This window comes from Saimiri boliviensis, chromosome 19 (assembly GCF_048565385.1).
Source record: "Saimiri boliviensis isolate mSaiBol1 chromosome 19, mSaiBol1.pri, whole genome shotgun sequence".
NCBI classification, from domain to species: Eukaryota; Metazoa; Chordata; class Mammalia; order Primates; family Cebidae; genus Saimiri; species Saimiri boliviensis.
The window spans coordinates 13,423,517-13,445,137 of record NC_133467.1 but is presented as its reverse complement, the minus strand read 5'-3'; the positions used below and the strand labels follow the sequence as shown (position 1 = coordinate 13,445,137).

Genomic DNA, 21,621 nt, shown 5'->3' with positions numbered 1-21,621 from the left:
TAACTAGTCCGAATTTGCTTTTGTCTCCATTTGGGTACTTGGTTAATGAACGTTCTTAACATGCGAATTCCACCCACTCTTACCAATGCCCTGAGCTGGTAAGGGTCCCCCTTCCCCCTTCCCCCTACTCCGCGTTGGCTGTACCAGCAGAGGCTTCTGCATTTGCCCCTGGGCAGGAGTCGGGTGTGAAGGTCTGGCCCAGAAGGTTCTGAGTCACTGAGCTGAGCTGCTGGGTGGCAGCTGGAAGGCCAGGCTGGCTGAAGCCCTGGCGAGGTCACACCGGGTCTGGGGCAGGTGCAGTGGCAGCGGCCAGACCTCCGAGGACACAAACGGGCCACAGAGTGGGAACAACCTGGGAGAACACAGCCTCTGAGAGGAGGCTACGGGATGAAGTAGGAAGCCACCAACATGGGAAAGGAGGTGAGACCAAGGGAGAAGTAAGACTGCCGCCCAAGCTGGAGCCGTGCTGGCCTTTCTTCCTTTCTGAGGCATCAGCACAGATTCTAAGGTTACCTGAACGGACTGAAAGCTCTATTGTTTTCTGAGCAACACGACAGTGGCATGAACAGAGAATTCCCGGAACACACTGGGAAGACCCACGCTCTAGAAGGTGACAATTCTGGGGGAATCTGAAGGGCAGGAATAAGAAAGTCAAACATTTGGCATCCACCAGCCGCTGAAACGCAATCTTCTCACACACTTTAAAATACCCAACACACACACACTGCCTTTTACTCACAAAACAGCTACGAATGCAGTCTATGCGTTATACACAACAGGAAGTTGCCAAACCAGATGTAACCCACCAAGGCTGAGCACGTGGGCTGCCCTCCACCTTACTGTTAAAAGACTGAATGGCCACTGGTCCCTGAGGATTCCTGAAGAAGAAAGACAAGCTGTTCTCATCCAATTTAGGTCTTTGCAACTGAAATTGAGATCAAATTTCAAAGATCTGTAAACTACTGTAGCATCACAGACTTGAAATTAGTTTAGAAGATGACGTGTTTCTAGGCCTAATGATGAAATTTTCAAAGATTGCCCTCTGCCACAAGGAATTATTAGTTTCTCTTTGTGACACTGTATACACCATATTTTCATTCAAGCCACAGAGTTTGTTTACCCCAATTTCTTATTAATAACCTGCCACAAATGTTGATAATTAAATCAAATTCATATGGCCTTCATTAGTTAATCAGCCTTCATGAAATATATGCGCCACGAGGCCTGAGACTCCAGAGCCTGGCACATAGTAGGCACTCAGTACGTACGCATATTGAGGAAATGAACTGCTGTGATATCTCCTACAAGCCAGACTCTGTAGGCAACAGAGCCCAGTGATGTTCTGAAAATTAGCAAGAACAAAAATGGTCCAGACATATGCTTATAGACAAATCAAGCTCACATCATAGAACATAATTTTAGAGAATGTAATCTGGAATGTATTTCTTTCAACAGTCCCTGGGCTTTCTGCTAACAGAAGAAATACAACTCTGGCCGGGGGCATGGTGGCTCACGCCTGTAATCTCAGCTCTTTAGGAGGCCGAGGCGGGTGGATCACCTGAGGTCAGGAGTTTGAGACCAGCCTGGCCAACATGGTGAAACTGCATCTCTACTAAAAATACAAAAAAAAATAGCTGAGTGTGGTGGCAGGTGCCTATAATCCCAGCTACTCAGGAGGCTGAGGCAGGAGAAACACTTGCACCTGGGAGGCGGAGGTTGTAGCAAGCTGAGATTGCACCACTGCACTCCAGCCTGGGCGACACAGCAAGACCCCACCACAAAAAAAAAAAAAAAAAAAAAAGAAGTTCGAGACCAACCTGGCCAATAGGGTAAAACCCCGTCTCTACAAAAAATACAAAAATTAGCCGGGCATGGTAGCACACACCTGTAATCCCAGCTACTCGGGAGGCTGAGGCAGAAGAATCGCTTGAACCCAGAAGGCAGAGGTTGGAGTGAGCTGAGATTCCGCCACTGCACTCCAACCTGGGCGACAGAGCAAGACTCCATCTCAAAAAAATAAAGACAGACAACTCTGCAATGAGTGTTCATAGTGATGTTGAAGACACAGATTGAATAACGCTTTCATAGTCATGTTGAAGATACAGGCTGAATAAAACTTTCAAGGGCCTGCGTATAAATAAGTCATGAAACAAAGGAGACGGGGTGGACGAGGGGCTCAGTACTGCCTCCTTCCCTGAAGCCACTGGGCTGCGCTGAGAGGACCCATAGGCAGTTGCGATGGCGACAGCAAGGAACTTAGAGATGTTCAGTGAGACAGAGGAACTTCGAATCCACTAGCTCCCTTTTGTCTTCCTGATAGCCTATCCTCAGGAAAATAATTCCCTTACTAAACTCCTAAGTGCTTTTCAGCTCTGCCGCTCAACTGACACTTAGCTATTCTGTGTTGGTATTTATCTGTTTCTGCATAGCTTATCTCCCTGGCTGGACGATAAACCCTTTAAGGACACAATGTGAATTCTGTGTCCTTCACTTAGTATCAGGGTGATCTTAAGTTGTTTAACTTCTCTGAGCCTCAGTTTTATAAAAACTGGGTCTAGTCAATACCTGCCTTCCAGTGTCAACATGGGGACTAAAGGAGAGGTGTGTGTATAAGCATATTGCACAGGAAATGGCATCTGGGATGTCTTCCTCTACGTATTCTCCAGGGACTACTTCCCATGCCCCATATAATCACAGCCACACTGAGCACAGCCCACACATGAGCAGCTTGCCGTGCAGCAGGATAAACCCATCAGGCCACTCAGCGTGCCTTGGTCGTAAACATAGTTTGATTACAACACTAATCTCTGGCCGTGTGTTGAATGGTTACTGTGCACTGGGTAGGTACTTCACATGTATTATTTCTATTCCTCATAACGACTTTGCCAGCAGGTATTATTATTACTATTTTGTTAAAGTTCAGATAAATTGCATTTCTTGACAAGGCCACATAGTTAATAAGTGGCAGAGGCATGATTTGGACACAAGAGCACGTGCTCTTCCCAGGGCACTGTCCTGTCTGCACATAGAAGGCTCATTCCATCAATGCCTGACCAAAACTATGAGGTACCTTCCACTCAAAGCTATCGAGTACTCAACTATGATTTTTTTTTTTTTTAAATTTTGCCCAAATTCCTATCTAAGAGGCCTGGAGAGTCATCCCCTACAAATCATACATTCTCATCAGATTTTTTTTTTTTTTTTTTTTTTTTGAGACAGAGTCTCACTCTGTTGCCAGGCTGGAGTGCAATGGTGCCATTTCGGCTCACTGCAACCTCTACGTCCCAGGTTGGAGGGATTCTCATGCCTCAGCCTCCTGAGTAGCTGGGACCACAGGCATGTGCCGCCACAGCCGGCTAATTTTTATATTTTTGGTAGAGACAGGGTTTCACCATGTTGGCCAGGCTGGTCTTGAACTCCTGACCTCATGATCTGCCCGGCTTGGCCTCCCAAAGTGCTGGGATTACAGCCATGAGCCATTGTGCTTGGCCTCCCCACACTTTTCTTTTTATTTAGCCAGGTATGGTAGCACGTTCCTGTGTCCCAGCTACCCAGGAGGCTAAGGCAGGAGGATCGCTTGAGCTGGAGTGATCAAGGCTGCAGTGAGCTATGATGGCGCCACTTCACACCAACCTGAGCAACAAAGTGAGACACTGTCTCAAAAAAAAAAAAAAAGAAAAGAAAAGAAAAGAGAGCTGTGAGCGCTCCCTTCTTCTTGGAGAGAGAAGGTATGGGTGTGTGGAGGTGAGGACATGGCATCCTTCAGCGTCCCTGGATGCCATTTCTGGCACAGCTGGCAGGGTTGGAACGCTGGTCACCTCTCATTATGTGCTTCCAGGAGAGATGAGGAACCATGACAATTCCCAGACCAGCCACAGGTTTTCTGAACAGAAAAGAAGGCACCAAGCTCAGCATTTCAGACACATATTTACCACCTTATCTTCTAATCTAAAATGTTCCCGAACAAGGGCTTTTGAGCCAAGACTCTTAGTTTGCAATACAACCTGATTTTGTAAAAAAACAAAACAAAACAAAACCCTCCAGAAACGCTCAGGATATTAAGTGATACAGAACTGCAGAGAATAGTCTGTAGAATTAATGTGCTAATGAGGTACAAACACAGCTTTGCTCAAGATTAGCACATTCAGCAGCCAACCAATTAACTGTCCTTTCTAATACCTCCCAGGCAAATTTCTGCATTCAGAACTTGGTACAGCTCCTGACTTATGTAAATCTCAGCTTCTATATACTTTTTTTTTTTTCCCCTGGGCTTGACTTGTGTAGGGGACAGGTTGGATAAATGAATAACCTTAAAGCTACCTGAGTGACACATCCCAGATTGAGTTCTTGTGTCATTATACTAAATGTTGGTTATATATCTGCACAATCATGTATTTGCTTAGCATTACCTCATTCCTTCCTGGATTCACACAGCGTTTCCCCCACCCCAGTCTGGGTCAGAGCAGAAGCCATGCTTGCTGGGCTTCTATTTTGCCAGCTGTTCCGGCGCTGACCTTCCTCCCTGATTAATATCCCTGTACCGTGCAGAGTTCTTGCCAAAGTAAAAAGAATGTAAGCATCTCTGGATCCAAACATTAAACAGTTGAGTCAGCCACAGACACGTTTAAAAGAGGATCTTTTGGAAATATCACACCACATATATATTTCCACTCCTCTCTCCTTATTTTAAGAGCCCTTCTAAGGTCTCCAAAAATATCTATCTCTTCATGAGGTTTTTTTTCTTCTCTAAGATGTTTTAGAGTCAAGACTGGGGAAGACAATGTCGTGAGACGTTTTATATGTGCATCACTCTCCAGAGTTCCTCCATTCCCTTTTCTGGAAACCTCCTTCTCCAAGGACAATAGCTGGTTTTCTCCTCTAAATCATTAGTTCAACGAACGTGGGCTGAGCGTAACCCTGTGCTTTCCATCTATTGCGCTAAGTGCTGAAGAGGATATGTGAGGAGCAAGTCTGGAGGGCACATCGAAGTTAACAGGATTTCTCTATCTTGCCTACCTGTCAGAAGACAGCTTACCGATTTTATACTTCCCTTTCTGGCTACTGGGTGAAAAGGAGATGAATTATGAGTGTTCCAAATGTCTTCCTCCACTAGCTATCCCTCCATGCATTCATCCATCCACTTACCCCAACACTTTAAAGAGCCCTTCCTCCATCAGTGCTTCCACTGGACCAAGTACTATGCTAGGCACTGAAGATATCCGCAGGGCAAGACCTGCCCTCTGCCCCCAGGGAAGTCCCAGTCCAGAGGGACACAGCCGTATGATCAAGACACCGTTGTACGATTCATGTAGGAACTAGAATGTCATTGCTAGAGTAGAGGTATGCACACAATGCTAAGGAATCAAGATCGTAGTTTTGAGCAGCTGAGGCTGATGTAGATTCATTCATAAAACACGTTTCTTTCTTTCTTTCTTTTTTTTTTTTTTTTTTGATGGTTGCTTTAATTCCCTATAGGTATATTTGCAATAAAATTTAGAAACAGCAAAATCCAGATTCCAACTTGGTATGTACAATCTGTGGAGACTTTGAGGGCACAGTCTGGTCCTTCCACTTCTCCAGAGTCCTCCCTCACCTCAGGCTCTGGACCTTCTCAGAGGCGAGCTCGGATCTGTTCCCCTCGTTTTTGCTCATCGTGTGCTTTCCCTTCCCATCCACATGTCTCACGACAGGAGAAGTTTCAGGACCCACAGAGCCTGGGCTGGCAGCACAAGTTGACACGGGGGAGTGTGAGAGGGAGTCTTTCGCAGACAATGAAGAGGAAGAGGTAAAAATGGCAGGCGAGGAGAGCAGAAGAAGGAGAGAAGGAAACAAGGAGAGAAAGGATGACGCGAGAATGAAGGAGAGGCGGGCGCAGCAGCAGCAGCCGGGCCCTCATCAGAGCCCTCCAGGACCTGGTGCTGAGCCATTCCTGCAACTGAGAATCAGGCTTCTAGAAGGGCTGGCTGTAACAGTCCTTCCAAATATGGGGGCGAGGCGGAGCAGAATTGCAGGAATACCGAAGACCTGACTCATTCCCTGAGCGACATCTTAAGGGACAACTTTGCTTCAAAATTACGAAGTTGGGGGGGGGAGAGGGGGAAGAAAACTCTCTCAGGATCCATCATGTGTTGCTTTTGCAAATTATTATTTTGGAGCACAAGCTGTTTCCTGTCTTTAAAGCCTATTATCTATTTCCCTTCCAGGTGGAGCCTGGGCTGCCTGCTAATTTAATCCCCTGGGCTTCCCCCTCTGCCTTCAAGATCTCACAGACATTCAGGTTTCATAAAGAGGGCACCTTTGTGTCTTCCTCCCCTGAAGGCCTCCATCTACCATGGCAGCCGAGGAGCTGCTATTTTGGGAAACAGCAGCTGAGTTGGGAGGGTTGTTAATTGTTTGTCAAACCCTTCCATGGGGGAAAAAAAAAAAAAAGAGCAGAGCAGTGCCCTTGCCTTCATTCTATTTCACTGATGCATCTGTGAGAAGGGAGGGGCAAGGAGGACTCCTTGTTCTTCTCAGGCACAGGCACCCAAACTAATTTCAAAAAAACAAACTTTATTCTTTTACCCAATGGAAAGACATAAACAAACATAATATTGGCCCAAGAACCAATCAAAATAGTTTCAAAATCATGTATAAGCTCAAAAACAAAACAAAAACAACCAAACCAAAAAAGCCCCTTCATAACAGAAAACAAAACACCAGGGGTTTCGCCTGACCAAACCCACAGCAGCCAAACTGACTAAGCAGATCCCCAAGCCCGGCAAGCACCCCCTGACTCACATGAAAACAGTTCTAGCCAGGCACACCAATGGGAGCATCCACCGTGACACGCACTCACTCCGTCACAGCACGGACAAGTTCAAAATCACACAGAAAAAGTCCCAAACTCAGGAAGAAGCTACTCAGGACTCTGACCTCAGAGGCCCCCATGTGATTCTGAGACTTTCCAAGAGTTAGATGAACCCCTCAAGCAAATGGGTGGGAGGGAGCAAAGACTGGGAACCCAAATCTTCGATTTTATGCTGCTTTTTTTCTTTTTTGAGAAGGGTCTCGCTTGGTCACCCAGGCTGGAATGTACTGGCGTGATCTGAGCTCATTACAACCTCTGCCTCCTGGGTTCAATCAATCCTTGGGATTCCGCCTCTGAAGTAACTGGATTACAGGCGTGCATCACCATGCCTGGCTAATTTTTGTATTTTTAGTCGAGACAGGGTTTCACCATGTTGACCAGGCTAATCTCAAACTCCTGGGCTCAAGTGATCTGCCTGCCTTGGCCTCCCAAAGTGCTGGGATTACAAGCCTGAGCCACCACACATGCCAAAATCTTATGCTTCTTAAAGGGCAACACCATCAAGGCAGGGTGGCTCACACCTGTAATCCTAGCACTTTGGGAGGCCAAGATGGATGGATCATGAGATCAGGAGTTCCCGACCAGCCTTTCCAACATGGTGAACATGCTAAATACAAAATACAAAATTAGGTGGTCATGGTGGTGTGCTCTCATAATCCCAGCTACTCAGGAGGCTGAGGCAGGAGAACTGCTTGAACTCGGGAGGCGAAGGTTGCAGTGAGCTGAGATCACGTCACTGCATTCCAGCCTGGGTGACAGAGCAAGGCTCTGTCTAAAGAAGAAGAAGAAAAAAAAAAAAAAAGCCTGGCACGGTGGCTCACGCCTGTAATCCCAGCACTTTGGGGGGCTGAGGTCAAGAGATCAAGACCATCCTGGCCAACATGGCGAAACCCCGTCTCTACTAAAAATACAAAAATTAGCTGGGCAGGGTGGTGCATATCTGCAGTCCCAACTACTTTGGAGGCTGAGGCAGGAGAATCACTTGAACGAAGAAGGTGGAGTTTGCAGTGAGCCAAGATCACACCACTGCACTCCAGCCTGGGCAGCAGAGTGAGACTGTGTCTCAAAAGAAAAAAAAAGGCAACACCACCAATCATTTTATAACTAGTTGGTTTTTCGTTTTCTTTCTAGACCAGTGCTCATAAGGAAGCATGACTAATGGCTAATCTTACTTGACTACTTTTTTTCTTTTTTGGAGACAGAATTTTGCCCTTGTTGCCCAAGCTGGCATGCAGTGGTGTATTCTTGGCTCACTGCAACCTCTGCCTCCCAGGTTCAAGGGATTCTCCTGCCTCAGCCTCCCCAAGTAGCTGGGATTACAGGCATGTGCCACCATGCCCAGCTAATTTTGTGCTTTTAGTAAAGATGGGGTTTCACCATGTAGGCTAGGCTGGTCTGGAACTCCTGACCTCAAGTGATCCACCCGCCTTAGCCTCCCAAAGTGCTGGGATTACAGGCATGAGCCACTATGCCCAGTCACCTTTTTTTAAAAAAAATACAGTTGATCTTTCAGCATTTTCAGGGAACTCCAAAAGGAATGATCTCTTATTAATAGAGGAATTGGACTGTGAGAACTGTGTGTAAGTGATAATGATAAAGGAAAGGATATGTGGGAATGCCTATTTTACATTTTTCCTCAAAAGAGCTCAGACTGCCTTCTAAACATAAGTCTACTAATCCGCCACACACTAGCTCCTGGTTAGACAGCAGATCTGAAACTTTCTTTTGCACTGGAGGATGTGTTTATATAAATACTTACTCAGAATTTGCTTAGTCAAAATGAGCATACGATGGGTGAGTGATTTAGGATTTCTGAACTGAAAGAACATTCATGTTAGAATTTAGATCAGCTGTGTTGACCTAACGTGAACTTGACTAATGAATTAGAATATGTTCCATTAGCTACTGCAATTAGAACAGGAGGAGGGGGAAGAGGGGCAAGACTTTCTTATTGACTGAAAGAAATATATAGGTGGTCCCTAAATGAGCTGCTTATACCCTGCAAGGTTTTCAGTGCATCAGTAGTCCACAATAAACGTTTTATCAGAACAGAGTAGGCAAGCAATTAGTTCAGTGATAAAAATCACACATTTGTAAATAGCATGGCAGGAAAAGGAAACTGTCTGTTTAAAATGGACTTACGTGAAAAATAGCTATATACGGAAATGGTATAACGTAGAGTCATGAAAAATTATAAGCTAATTTTTCGTGATAAAATGTATTCACGGTAATATTTGGTTTATCTGCCCCTAGAATAATTTATGTCAAGGACTCTTTTTTACCCTCTAGTTGGCTGTATTTAAATATTCTCTCCTCAAATTTTAGGAACCCATTAATCAATCTGTTTATCCAATAGTCATTCATCCCCTGATACAAACATAGCAATATTCAGAGTGCTGGTTACAGGGAGGGCAGGATGCAAAAAAGTATAATGGAGCATCTCCCAGCACTTTGTTTATTCATTTTTTGAGACAGAGTCGCCCTCTGTCACCCAGGCCGGAGTGCAGTGATACGATCTTGATTCACTGCAACCTCCACCTCCCGGCTTCAAGCAATTCTTGTGCCTCAGCCCCCGAGGAGCTGGGATTACGGGCATGTGTCAGCACACTGGGCTAATTTTTGTATTTTTAGTAGAGACGGAGTTTCACCATGTTGGCCAGGCTGGTCTCAAACTCCTGACCTCAGGTGATCTGTCCACCTCGGCCTCCCAAGTGGTAGACAGCACTTTATAAGGCTATTGGGAAATGAGAACTATATCCACATAAGTTCTATAATATGAGTCAACAATATATGGAAAAATATATAAGGGATATCACAAAATAGTGAGTGCGACTGTGGTTTTCAGTGACCAACAACTGTTGGATTATGAGAGAGTGTGAGTGAGCACACAATAAGCGTCAGTGGGCACAGAAGACTTCCTGGAGGAAGTGATGTGCAGAATTTGGGCGGGAGGGAAGGTGATGTCTTGTTAAGAAACTAGATGAGATATGTACTTTTTTTTTTTTTTTTTTTTTTGGAGACAGAGTGTCACTCTTGTTGCCCAGGCTAGAGTGCAATGGCACGATCTCAGCTCACTGCAACCTCTGTCTCCCAGGTTCAAGCAATTTGCCTCAGGAGTAGCTGGGCTTACAGGCATGTGCCACCCCACCCAGCTAATTTTTGTATATTTAGTAGAGAGGGGTTTCACCACGTGGATCAGGCTGGTCTAGAACTCCTGACCTCAGGTGATCCACCCATCTCAGCCTCCCAAAGGGCTGGGATTACAGGTGTGTGCCACCACTCCCAGCTGAGATACATACTTTTGATTAGATCTGTCTAGCTACCAGAGAGGACATTGATGTTGTTCAGGAGAGTAGAAAGGTTGGAAAGATTTGCCTAGATTCATAGAATTATAGAATTTTGCATCTAAGATGATTCGAAATCAATCAGCTAGGACACTAGTTCTCAAATGTGGATGCGCGTCATAATTACCCACGGAGCTTTTTAAAATTCCAATGCTGAGTTTCACCCCAGAGACTCTGATTTAAGTGATCTGGTTGAGGCCTGGGCGTCTGGAGGTATAAAAGCTCCCCAGGTGATTCCAATGTACAGCCTCAGCCTGAGGACCACTGATTTAGTCCAACCCCCAGTTTTATGAGAAAAGGACCACCTTCAAATTTGCCCAGGCACAGCTGGTAAGAGCTGCCAGGACACCCAATGAGCCCCAGCTCTGTTCACCATTCTCGGTTGTTTGTCTTCGACAATGTATTGTGCAGTACTCTGGAGACCACGCCAGAGAATTGGATTTTTGCCATAAAGGTCATGGGAAGCCATTGAGGGGTTTTGTGCAGGAAAATGGCACATTAAAAACAAATGGTCCTGCAACTTCTAGGAAGACATCAGAATTGAAAGGAGTAAATGCACCCTAACAACCCAGGGGACACACGTGATCCAAGTAAATCCTCCTCTGAAATTTAAGTTTTCACGTTTATATTTTGAATCAAAAACTAATATTGCGATAATTTCTATGCCATAGCATTCAAGTAAGAGCTGTGCTCTCTAACTTTGTGGCTGTCTGTTTAGAAAGAACTTTCTTCTGGCCAATTAGTTCTGTTGTTTGCATTTTTCTTTGATTTTTCTCCTTAACTCTACAACCATTTAAGTGCTTTATGTTTAACTTCTTTTAAAATTTATCTTTTCTGTCCTTTCCCTCTTCTCCAATCAAGGACATTTGTTAATTGCCCACAATATGCTCATGCATATTTATATGTCTACACCTCCCTCTCCCCTTATTGTCCCCAGGGCAGGCTTGTCCAATAGAAATATAATTCGAGCCACAAATGTAAAATTTTAGAAACAGGTTAAATTAATATTAATAGTATATTTTATTTAATCCAGTATGTCCAAAATTATATAATTTCTACATATAGCCATTATAAAAACACAAATGAGATATTTTATATTCTCTTTTTCATCCTATGTCTTTTAAACCTGCTGTATATTTTACAGTTACAGTACATATCAATCAAGATGCTGGATTTTCAAAATTCAAAAACATGACACAATAAGGTTGGGTTTCAGGAAACGTATGTATTCTGCTTCAATTTTTAAATTTAAATGGATTAAAATTACACAAAACGTAAATTGCAGTTCCTCAGTGTTCCTCATTTCATGTGCTCAACAGCCACATGTGGCTAGTAGCCAACGTACTGAACAGCACAGGTCTAGGGTTTTATATGGTGGTGTTTTCTCATTCTGCAACTTGACAGCATCGTAGGCTCATTTTAATGAGTTTGATTGCTCTACCCTTATTGAAGAATTTGTTTTCCTTAGGAGTCTGAAAGGAGGTAGGATTTGAAAAAGTTGATCATAAAAACAATTTAAGGTTCTCCAGTGGCCAGCGTAATGGCTCACGCCTGTAATCCCAGCATTTTGGGAGGCTGAAGTGGGCAGATCACTTGAGGTCAGGAGTTCAAGACCAGCCTGGCCAACATGGTGTTACCCCATCTCTACTAAAAATACAAAAAAATTAGCCAGGTATGGTGGCACACACCTGTAATCCCAGCTACTTGGGAGGCTGAGACACGAGAATCTCTTGAACCCTGGATGTGGAGTTTGCAGTGAGCCGAGATCCCACAACTGTACTCCAGCCTGGGCGACAGAGCAAGACTGCCTCAAACAAACAAACAAACAAACAAAAACAACCAAGAAACAGAAAAAAAAAAAAAAAATCCAACAATTTCAGTTTCTTTAAACAAAGATTCAAAATTTAATACCAGAAGGTGGGCAGGGTTGTAAGTAGTTTAGGAAGGAAAATGGTGAGGAGGGAAAAAGAGAGGTTTTAGTGCCCATTCCTAGTCAAACCTATTTGAAAATTTAAAACTTATATAGAAAATCAAGCATCCAAGAGAAAAAAAAAAAAAAAAAAGATGTACAATATCCAGAATAGTGAGAGAAAGAAGGAACAAATTAAAAAGTGGATTTGGGCCAGGCGCGGTGGCTCATGCCTGTAATCCCAGCACTTTGAAAGGCTGAGGCAGGTGAATCAATTGAGGTCGGGAGTTCAAGACCAGCCTAGCCAACATGGGGAAATCCTGTTGCTACTAAAAATACAAAAATTAGCCAGGCATGGTGGCACACCCCTGTTATCCCAGCTACTTGGGAGGCTGAGAGGCAGAAGTTGCAGTGAGCCAAGACTGCACCACTGCACTGCAGACTGGGCAACAGAGTGAGATTGTCTCAAAAAAAAAAAAAAAAAAAAGGATTTGTCTGTTCCCAGAAAAAGAAAGAAGTATCACTAACAAAAAGCGCTAATAATTTGACACTGCTCCCTAACCCCCACCAATTGAAAATGTCCTAATATTGAAAGGTAGGGACAGCGCAGATAACTTATTTTTCTTTCACCTACTCCCTTCTTACTAAGTGTTACTTCTCACATAACTACTGTTTGCATAATTTATAGTGGGTTTGCACTGTTCTTTTCTTTCTTTCTTTTTTTTTTTTTTTTTTTTTGAGATGAAGTCTCTCTCTGTTGCCCAGGCTGGAGTATGGTGGCGAGATTTCAGCTCACTGCCACCTTTGCCTCCCAGATTCAAGTCATTCTCCTGCCTCAGCCTCCTGGCTATCTGGGATTACAGACACACACCACCATGCCCAGCTAATTTTTGTATTTTTGGTAGAAATGGGGTTTCACCATGTTGGCCAGGACAGTCTCGATCTCTTGACCTTGTGATCCATCTGCCCACCTCTACCTCCCAAAGCACTGGGATTATGGGTGTGAGCCACCGAGCCTGGCCTGCATTATTCTTATTCAGACTAGACTCAGTTAAGGCCAGATAAGCTCTTTAATCATATGACAATAATACTTAGCCTTCAATTAGTGCTGCAAACAAGGGGGTAAATAGTGTCAACAGCAGTGAGCAGAGCAGCCCAGTGCTGAGAGCAATCCATAGGCCTGAGCCCAGTTAGCGCCTGAGTGGCCTGACAGCTGTGGGAACAGCAGAGCCCAGCACTCCTTGTACTAACCTGCCTGTGCCCAGCAGAGGGGTGAAAAGACAGAACAGCCCTGCGGGAGGTGCTCTGGCCTTTTCCTCTGGAGCAGTTGCTTCCTCTTTCTTGGATAACCCTCGTGTTTCTGATCGTGCTAACTTGCTTTTTCAACTGACAAAATCTCAAAGATTGATGATGGCAAATTCTAACTCGATTACTTGCTTGCCAAAAGCTTACAAGAATATGCTGTCTTCCCACTTTTCTTGGTAGGTGGAGGTGAAGTTTCCTGATCGTAAGAGCTCAGGCCCTCCAGACATGAGTTCTAAAGCTTCCATTTCGTTGGCTCAGGAACAAAGAAAATCCTCATAATGATAGTGATAACGTGCCACTTCAAGTCATCAGACATTTATTAAGCACCTAGTATGTGGTACAGCAGGAAAAGCATTAAAAGTTCAAGTACTAGGAATATACCTACTACGTGTTCAGGACTCTGCTAGGTACTGGTATAATAACAGTAACCAGAACAACAGCAATAACTAAGACGTTAAGAGCTTATATGGTGCTAGGAACTGTACTAAGCAATTTAGCTATTTTTATTATTCCCATTTTCCCAGGAGACTGAGGCACAAAGAAGTTAAATCACTCGCCTATGTAAACAAACTAGAATAAGGATTTCCCATTTCACCTAGAGGTGAGATGACTTTCCAAAGGTCACACAGCAAGTGAAAAGTGGAGCCAGGCAATCTAGCCCCATGACCCCACACTGGAGCTTTAAACAGGTTAAATGTAAATGAAGATAATGATATATACTTTCAGAACTTTTTACATTTGTTAAATGATCCATGTGCTACGTCTAGCACAGTGCTTGGTAAACATCATTATTAGGAATACATTAATCCAAGCGCACAATCGCTCAGTATGCACTGGTACAGCCACCATCGTTGTAAAATACTGAAATGTTTCCATGTCAGTTGATAGCACCTCTGCCCCTAGGCCTGTGAGTAGCGCCCTTACTGGCCAGGCAGCCCCTCTTGCAGAAGCCCTCCAAACCCCTAGGATTGTAAGGGCCTCCAGGACCCCATTCTGATGGCTAGTGCCTGTGTTGGACCAGTTTTTATGTATTTTCACCATATCCTGACTACAAATATGAGCTGGGCTCCTGCCTTCAATAAGGGCATAGTCTGGGAGGGACACTGAGCATGACAGGAGAAAGTGACGAGGACAGTGATGGAGTGTGCTGAGCACAGTGGTGGATGAGGGAACAGCTCAGCTTAGGCAGGTCAGAAAGGCTTCATGGGAGGCAAGAGACTGGCGTGAGCAATAACCTGACCGGGTGGGTGAGTGGGGGCATCCCAGATCATCATTAAAGTTCTTTTGTCTCTCAGTTTTTTCATTCTCTTATTTTCTTTTTTGAGATGGAGCCTCGCTCTCTCGCCAGGCTGGAGTGCAATGACACGATCTTGGCCCACTGAATCCTCTACCTGCTGGGTTCTAGCAATTCTCCTGCCTCAGGCTCCCGACGAGTAGCTGGGACTACAGGTGCGTGCCACCATGCCCGGTTAATTTTTTGTATTTTTAGTAGAGACGGGGTTTTACCACGCTGGCCAGGCTGGTCTTGAAAGCCTGACCTCATGATCTGCCTGCCTCGGCCTCCCAAAGTGCTGGGATTACAGGTGTGAGCCACCCCACCCTGCCAGTTTCTTTATTCTTGTTGCCTCCACCTAGTTCAAGTCTTTACAACCCTTTGCCTAAATTCCCACAAGAGCTTTATATGTGCTCTTCCATGTACCAACTGTTGTAGAATCTATTCTGTGGGTCCCTTAGTGAACAACCTTTAGTGAGGTCCCTGTGGTCCTGTCTCCTCACTGAGGCACCCACAACCCACTATCATGCAGCCCTGGCCTCTGTTTCTAGCCTTTCCCACTTGCTCGTGTGCAGGTGCTCAGAACACCTGCAAAATAGGATGTTTCCTGCACTGGACTCTGTTGCTCCTGCTGCTTGGAACTTGTGGATCCTACCTCAGAGGCTTTCAGCACCCTCTTCAGATACAACATTTTTGGTGAAACTGTCTCCCATCTTTATTCCTTTCTTCTCCCACCCTGAGGCAGTATGTGGAGTGGTGCGTTCTGAGAACTAGCATACATAGCTTACGATATGCCAGGTGCTGTTCTGTGAGCTTTGAGCTTTGTATATGCCACCTTGTTCTATCCTCACAAAAACTCTAAGAGGTAGGCATTATCATTATCTTTATTTTTATTTTATTTATTTTTTTGAGGCAGTTTTGCTCTGTCACCAAGCAGAAGTGCAGTGGCACAATCTTGGCTCACTGCAACCCCCGCCTCCCAGGTTCAAGCAATTCTCCTGCCTCAGCCTCCCGAGTAGCTGGGCTAATTTTCTGTATTTTAGTAAAGACCGAGTGTCACCATGTTGGCAAGTATGGTCTCGATCCCCTAACCTCGTGATCCACCTGCCTTGGCCTCCGAATGTGCTGGGATTACAGGCACGAGCCACCGCGCCTGACCTTTATTTTATTTTATTTATTTTTGAGTCAGAGTCTCACTCTGTTGCCCAGCTGGAGTACAGTGGCGCGATCTCGGCTCACTGCAACTTCTGCCTCCTGGGATCAAGCCTCAGCCTCCCGAGTAGCTGGGATTATAGTCGCCTGCCACCACACCTGGCTAATTTTCGTACTTTTTTTTTTTTAAGTAGAGATGGGGTTTCACCATATTGGCCAGGCTGGTCTTAAACTCCTGACCTCAAGTGATTCGCCCACCTCAGCCTTCCAAAGTGTTAGGATTACAGGCGTGAGCCACAAGGCACAGCTGATTATTTTTTAATAAAAAAAGACGGTAACACAGTGAAGTGAAATAATTTTCCAGATGTCATGCAGCAAGCGAAAGGCAAAGCTGGGATTCCAACCCAGGGAGACTGCCTCCTCCACAGTCTGTGCTCTTAACCATTGCTTCATGGTGACCAATAACTTGCAAAGAAGAGAAAAGAGAAGAGAAAAATTCTTGCATTTTTACTCAATATATGCTACTTGGTTTTGTAATTATTTGTGACATTTTTTTATCTCTTTCTTTATGTGAGCTGAAAATTCCTAGAGGGAGGGCACTCTGGGGTCTCAGAGCCTGCTGCCTCAGTTACCGTCAATTGTGGGCACATCACATCCCCTGAAGATTATGAATTGGTCATGATCAAGCCCTCTCTTCACTGGTATTTTTCCCAAATAAATTCATTGCTTGGTCAACGCCTGGGGCAGGATAAGCCCAGGGTTCCACATGGACTCCAAGAAAGCAGTGCTCGGTTTTCTCATTCAGATTGTGGCTGAGAGTTGTCATTTATCTTCTGTATAATAAAGCAGATGTGTATGTGACTTCCCCTTTCAGCGGTGGAGGCAGTGAAGCCGCCTGAGATCCTCAGGCAGGTCTGCGGTGGAGTTTGCTGGAACTAACTGGAACTGACTCCATGTTTCCAGTCCAGGACTCTGAGCAACCCTGTGGCAACTGTGCCCTAATACACTTATAAGGACCAGCAGATGGACTAAGTTGAATGAAATTATGACATCATCATGGGAACACAGAACTTCTCTCTTTGTATTTTCCGAACTTGCTCGCTTTTTCCAAGGGTAGACCCGTCAGTAATGGAAAAAAAAAAAAAAATCATTGTGGAGAACCTGTAACATCTTTCACCTAACCTGTTTGATAACTGGCTTTGTTCTAGAATCTGGAGAACAAAGTGAAAGACGCCAGCTTTAGACGACAACCAATAACTTTGTATCTAGACACAATTCCTTGATAAGCCGAAAACTTAGCCAAAAACGTTTAGAATTCCCCTTTCCTTTAGGGTTAGAACTGACAGCTGCTAGGCCGGGCGCGGTGGCTCAAGCCTGTAATCCCAGCACTTTGGGAGGCCGAGGCGGGTGGATCACGAGGTCAAGAGATCGAGACCATCCTGGTCAACATGGTGAAACCCCGTCTCTACTAAAAAAATACAAAAAAATTAGCTGGGCGTGGTGGCGCGTGCCTGTAATCCCAGCTACTCAGGAGGCTGAGGCAGGAGAATTGCCTGAACCCAGGAGGCGGAGGTTGCGGTGATCCGAGATCGCGCCATTGCACTCCAGCCTGGGTAACGAGAGCGAAACTCCGTCTCAAAAAAAAAAAAAATGCTAAGAGTGTATGTGACTCTATCAGGGAAAGCGGCTCATCCAAAAACGATAATTGCCAGATACCTTGCAGTAATGCTATCTGTTTCCCAGAAGTGTCCTACGCCGCGTGTAGCCACCGTGTCTATTTTAGGTTTGAGGGGGATGACTTACAGGTGTGGCTGGCCGGGAAACCGTGGCGTGGCTGGAGAGGGCGGAGTCGATCACGGAAGGATCAGGACTTTATGGCAGAGCAGAGTCCACCACCACGCTCGGACGAAAGTTCGAAGATTTTGTTCGCTTTGTTTCTGGCAAGCCATCCCACAAGCTGGAGTCTGTAACGCCAAACAGCAGCGCCCACGAGGACAGCCCCCGCCCCGCACGCCCCCCGCCCCTGGTCTGCGGCCGCACACCGTCGCCCCCTTTAAGAGCCTGCTCCGCGGGACTAACGTTCGAACGGGCCCTGGCGCCCCTCCTCGGGCTCCGATTGGTCGTGCGCGGCGCACGCGGGCGCGCCGGCCAGCCCCGGAACGGCTGGCGGCCCTTCGTGATTGGCGGTCGCGGAGTCTATATAAGGCGCGGGGCGGCCGGGCTGCCCTGTTGAGCGACCGGACCCGAAGCTTGGCGCCTGGCTGGTTTGGAGAGGCCAGTGGGGCAGCGCGCGCGTCACCGGAGTCGTTTCTCTTCGGAGTCTTAGGCGATCGAGGGTGTGCCCAGGGGCGGACTTGTTTGTGATTCCCGTTCCCTCCCAGCTTCCGAGCGTGGCACCCCGTCACCCCGGCGCCGGCGGCCGTGGGCAGGGGAGGCAGGATGGAGTTCAAGCTGGAGGCTCACCGCATCGTCAGCATCTCCCTGGGCAAGATCTACAACTCGCGGGTCCAGCGCGGCGGCATCAAGCTGCATAAGAACCTCCTGGTCTCGCTGGTGCTGCGCAGCGCCCGCCAAGTCTACCTGAGCGACCCGTGCCCCGGCCTCTACCTGGCGGGTGCCGCGGGGACCCCGGCGCCGCCGCCGCCGCAGCCCGGGGAGCCGGCGGCCGGGCCACCCGCCGGCTGGGGAGAGCCGCCCCCGCCCGCCACCGGTGCCTCCTGGCCGGAGACCGAGCCACAGCCGGAGCGCTCCGCGGTCGCAGAGGCGCCGCGGGTAGGGGACGCGGTGCCGGCGGCCACGGTGACCGGAGTCGGGGACGTTCCTCAGGGCGGAGAGGCGGACGCGGCGGAAGCTGCCTGGAGCCGCGTGGAGGGGCCTCGCCAGGCGGCGGCCGGAGAAGCCGAGGGTCCCGCCGGAGGCTGGGGTGTCTTCCCCTTGGGGTCGCGTGCCGCTCGCCGCCCCTGCGGCTGCCCCCTGGGCGCGGAGGACCCGCCGGGTACACCGGCCGCGACCCCCCGCGCTGCCTGCGGCTGTGCGCCGCGACCCGCCGAGGACGAGCCCCCCGCGCCGCCCGCCGTGTGCCCCAGGAAGCGCGGCGCGGCGGGGGTGGGCGGCGGCCCGGCGAGCTGCCCGGCGCCCGGCTCGACCCCGCTCAAGAAGCCCCGCCGGAACCTGGAGCAGCCGCCGAGCGGGGGAGAGGACGACGACGCGGAGGAGATGGAGACCGGGAACGTGGCTAACCTCATCAGCATCTTCGGTTCCAGCTTCTCGGGACTCCTACGGAAAAGCCCCGGGGGCGGCCGGGAGGAAGAGGAGGGAGAGGAGAGCGGTCCGGAAGCCGCCGAGCCCGGGCAGATCTGCTGCGATAAGCCGGTGCTGAGAGACATGAACCCCTGGAGCACAGCCATCGTGGCCTTCTGAGCCCCGGCCTCCGTGCGGGGAGGAGGTTGAGCAGCGGGCGCCCCCGAAGTGAGGGCCGGGACCCTCCCGGCTGCGAGGACGCCCAGAGACCGCAGGCGCTGAGCGCGTTGGGCAGACTGGTCGCCGCCGGGCATCGCAAACTGCCTCCGGGCGCGGGGGCCCTGCCGGCCCGGGACTCTCGAGGCTTATCCGGAGACCAGGGAGCTTGAGGCTCATTGGAAGAGGACGATCGTTAACTTTTGTGTTTGTGTGTGTCCGTGTGTGTAAGTTTGTCTTGTGGCATTGAGACTATTTTGTCCTTCTGGAATGCACCACTCCTTCCCCGGGGCTTACAAGACTGGGGGCAGACAGGGACTTTCCTCTGCCTACAGCGTGGAGAAGGCAGCGGCTGAAAGGTTTGGGCCGGGGAGTTCCCCATTCGTTCTCCGGAGAGGGAGGGACTTTACACCCACCCCTCACCGGAAAGCTAGACCCGCTTCAGGGCCAGGAGTGGCGTTTCCGCACAGGATTTCCTAAGAGAAGAGGGATTTTAGCCACGAGCACCGACTTGAATTCCTTCCCTCCTTCCCTCCCTCCCTCCCTCCCCACTTTTCTTTCCCAATGAAGAAACGCTTATGTCCTGTGATTACTCTAAGAAAGGGGAATATTAAGGGCCCTTCGCTTCCCCGCAGGGGAGAAAAAGCTTGACGAACTTCACAGAAGAGTTCAAGCTTGGAAATACGGCGTTTATAGAGAAAAGATATATTTTTAAAAGCTCTAGGTCAGAACTACTACACAGTGCTTTTAAAAAGTGTTTAATGAAAGTTTACAGACAGAAGCCCTAAGTGAAAAGACCTTATGGTTTTGTAGATAAGGTGACTCCACTCTTTGTTGTATAAAGGTTGGGGGAGCTGATAAGGTTTTTGTACAGTATTTTCTCCTTCGTTGTATTGACTTTTGTATAAAAATGTAACTTCTACGTGTCTAACACGTATTAAATATTTTGAAGCAACGTAACTGCCTCCTTGTCTGTAATAACCTGCCTGGGTTGGGAGGGAAGTGGGGGGAGGGAAACCACGGCCTGTGCTAGAAAATTGAAGGAGTGGTTCTTGGTATCAGTCATTCGCAGACTGAGGACATTGTTTACTGACTCCACGAAGTATCAAGAGAGACACGTTTAATTTTTTTCTCCTAGATCAGAGGACCGCTGTTAGATACTAATATCAGCGACCTGCCAGGTTCTTGAAACCTGCCACTACAACTGCCTTTTGTAAGGTCAGTTGAGGCCAATTTGACTGTCACCCGATAAATACGTGGGTGTCCATTTTATTAAGTAATTTAAGCACCAACTTTTGAAGCCTTGCTCATCCACAAAAATGCTTTTCAGCAAAACTTAGTTTCCTGTTATATGGATCATCTTTTCGCTTTGTTATTGAAAAAAAAATTTAGATAGTAGTATACCTTAAAAGCCCGTTGGAACTGACATGGGAAGCTGAAAGAGACTGACTTGGCCAAATTTTCAGGTCCACCTCTGCGTCCCAACGGGTGTCAGGATGTAAATGTTCAATTTTTCTCATACCTAGAAAGGAAATGTATAGGTGAAAGGGAAATTGCATCAAACTAGATAAGGAAGGAGGGCTGGGCAAATTTAATTCTCATTTAGCAAAACTTCCTGATTTGTTTTTGTTACTCAAAAGGTGACATCAGTGTTTGGGTCATGGTAGAAACTTAGGTGATGACAGCCAAATCGTTCATTGATACTATTAAAATCACTGCCATTAAGAGAGCTTTTTGTTGCTTCATATTCAGTGTTTGAAAGGTATTCAGCAATCTATTTCAGAAGCAAACCAATTAGGGAATGTTTATTAAAATACGGTACAGTTGCCAGGACTTTTTATGGTACTGGTTTCTAACAATTTATGAGTATATAGGGTGTTTAAAAGATAGAGGAGAGATTGAAGAAAGAGACAAAGCTTTAAAGGTCATCGCCTTCGAGCGTAAGAAACATGAATGGTGCTTTGGACTTAACTCCGAATTATATGAACTTCTTTCTTAGCTGAATAGGCCAGTGCCTGGTGCCTTGATATTTCTGCAAGTCTCTTAGCGGTCCTTAAGCATAGGGAACTTTCTACTTTATGCTCTGTCAACAGCATAATGTATGTATAGAACTAACATTCTCGAAGTAGGGTCTTGTTAAATTGACTTTTTCTTTGAGAAAGTAGCTACTTAAATTCTGTTAAAGCTATGAAAGATCCATCAAGTGCTGACTGCTTAAACTGAAGAAGGTGTCCAGGGCCTTAATTCTGCAAACATTTCCTGTTGCTACAAAGTATGATGCTTGAGCAGCCATCTCAGCGTATTTTATGTTTGAAAGGGGGTAACACGTGGT

General features: G+C 46.9%; 1 protein-coding gene and 1 long non-coding RNA gene across 3 annotated transcripts in view; one reads left to right on the top strand and one right to left on the bottom strand.

Moving 5' to 3' along the window:
- Positions 1-17,837, bottom strand: part of LOC141582286 (uncharacterized) — a 32,774-nt gene extending 14,937 nt beyond the window's left edge. For both annotated transcript variants that reach the window (XR_012515123.1, XR_012515122.1), the window contains exon 1: positions 17,637-17,837. This is a non-coding gene — a long non-coding RNA (uncharacterized LOC141582286). The remainder of the gene's footprint in view (positions 1-17,636) is intronic.
- Positions 17,838-18,043: 206 nt separating this feature from the next.
- On the top strand, positions 18,044-20,249 carry IER5 (immediate early response 5). The gene has a single exon (XM_039460014.2). It carries the CDS (start codon positions 18,273-18,275, stop codon positions 19,251-19,253), a length of 981 nt encoding a protein of 326 aa, XP_039315948.2. The 5' UTR covers positions 18,044-18,272; the 3' UTR covers positions 19,254-20,249.
- The last annotated feature ends 1,372 nt before the right edge of the window (positions 20,250-21,621 follow it).

Excerpts from the sequence above, each read along its gene's own strand:
- IER5 (XM_039460014.2), top strand. The coding sequence starts at position 18,273 with ATGGAGTTCAAGCTGGAGGCTCACCGCATCGTCAGCATCTCCCTGGGC.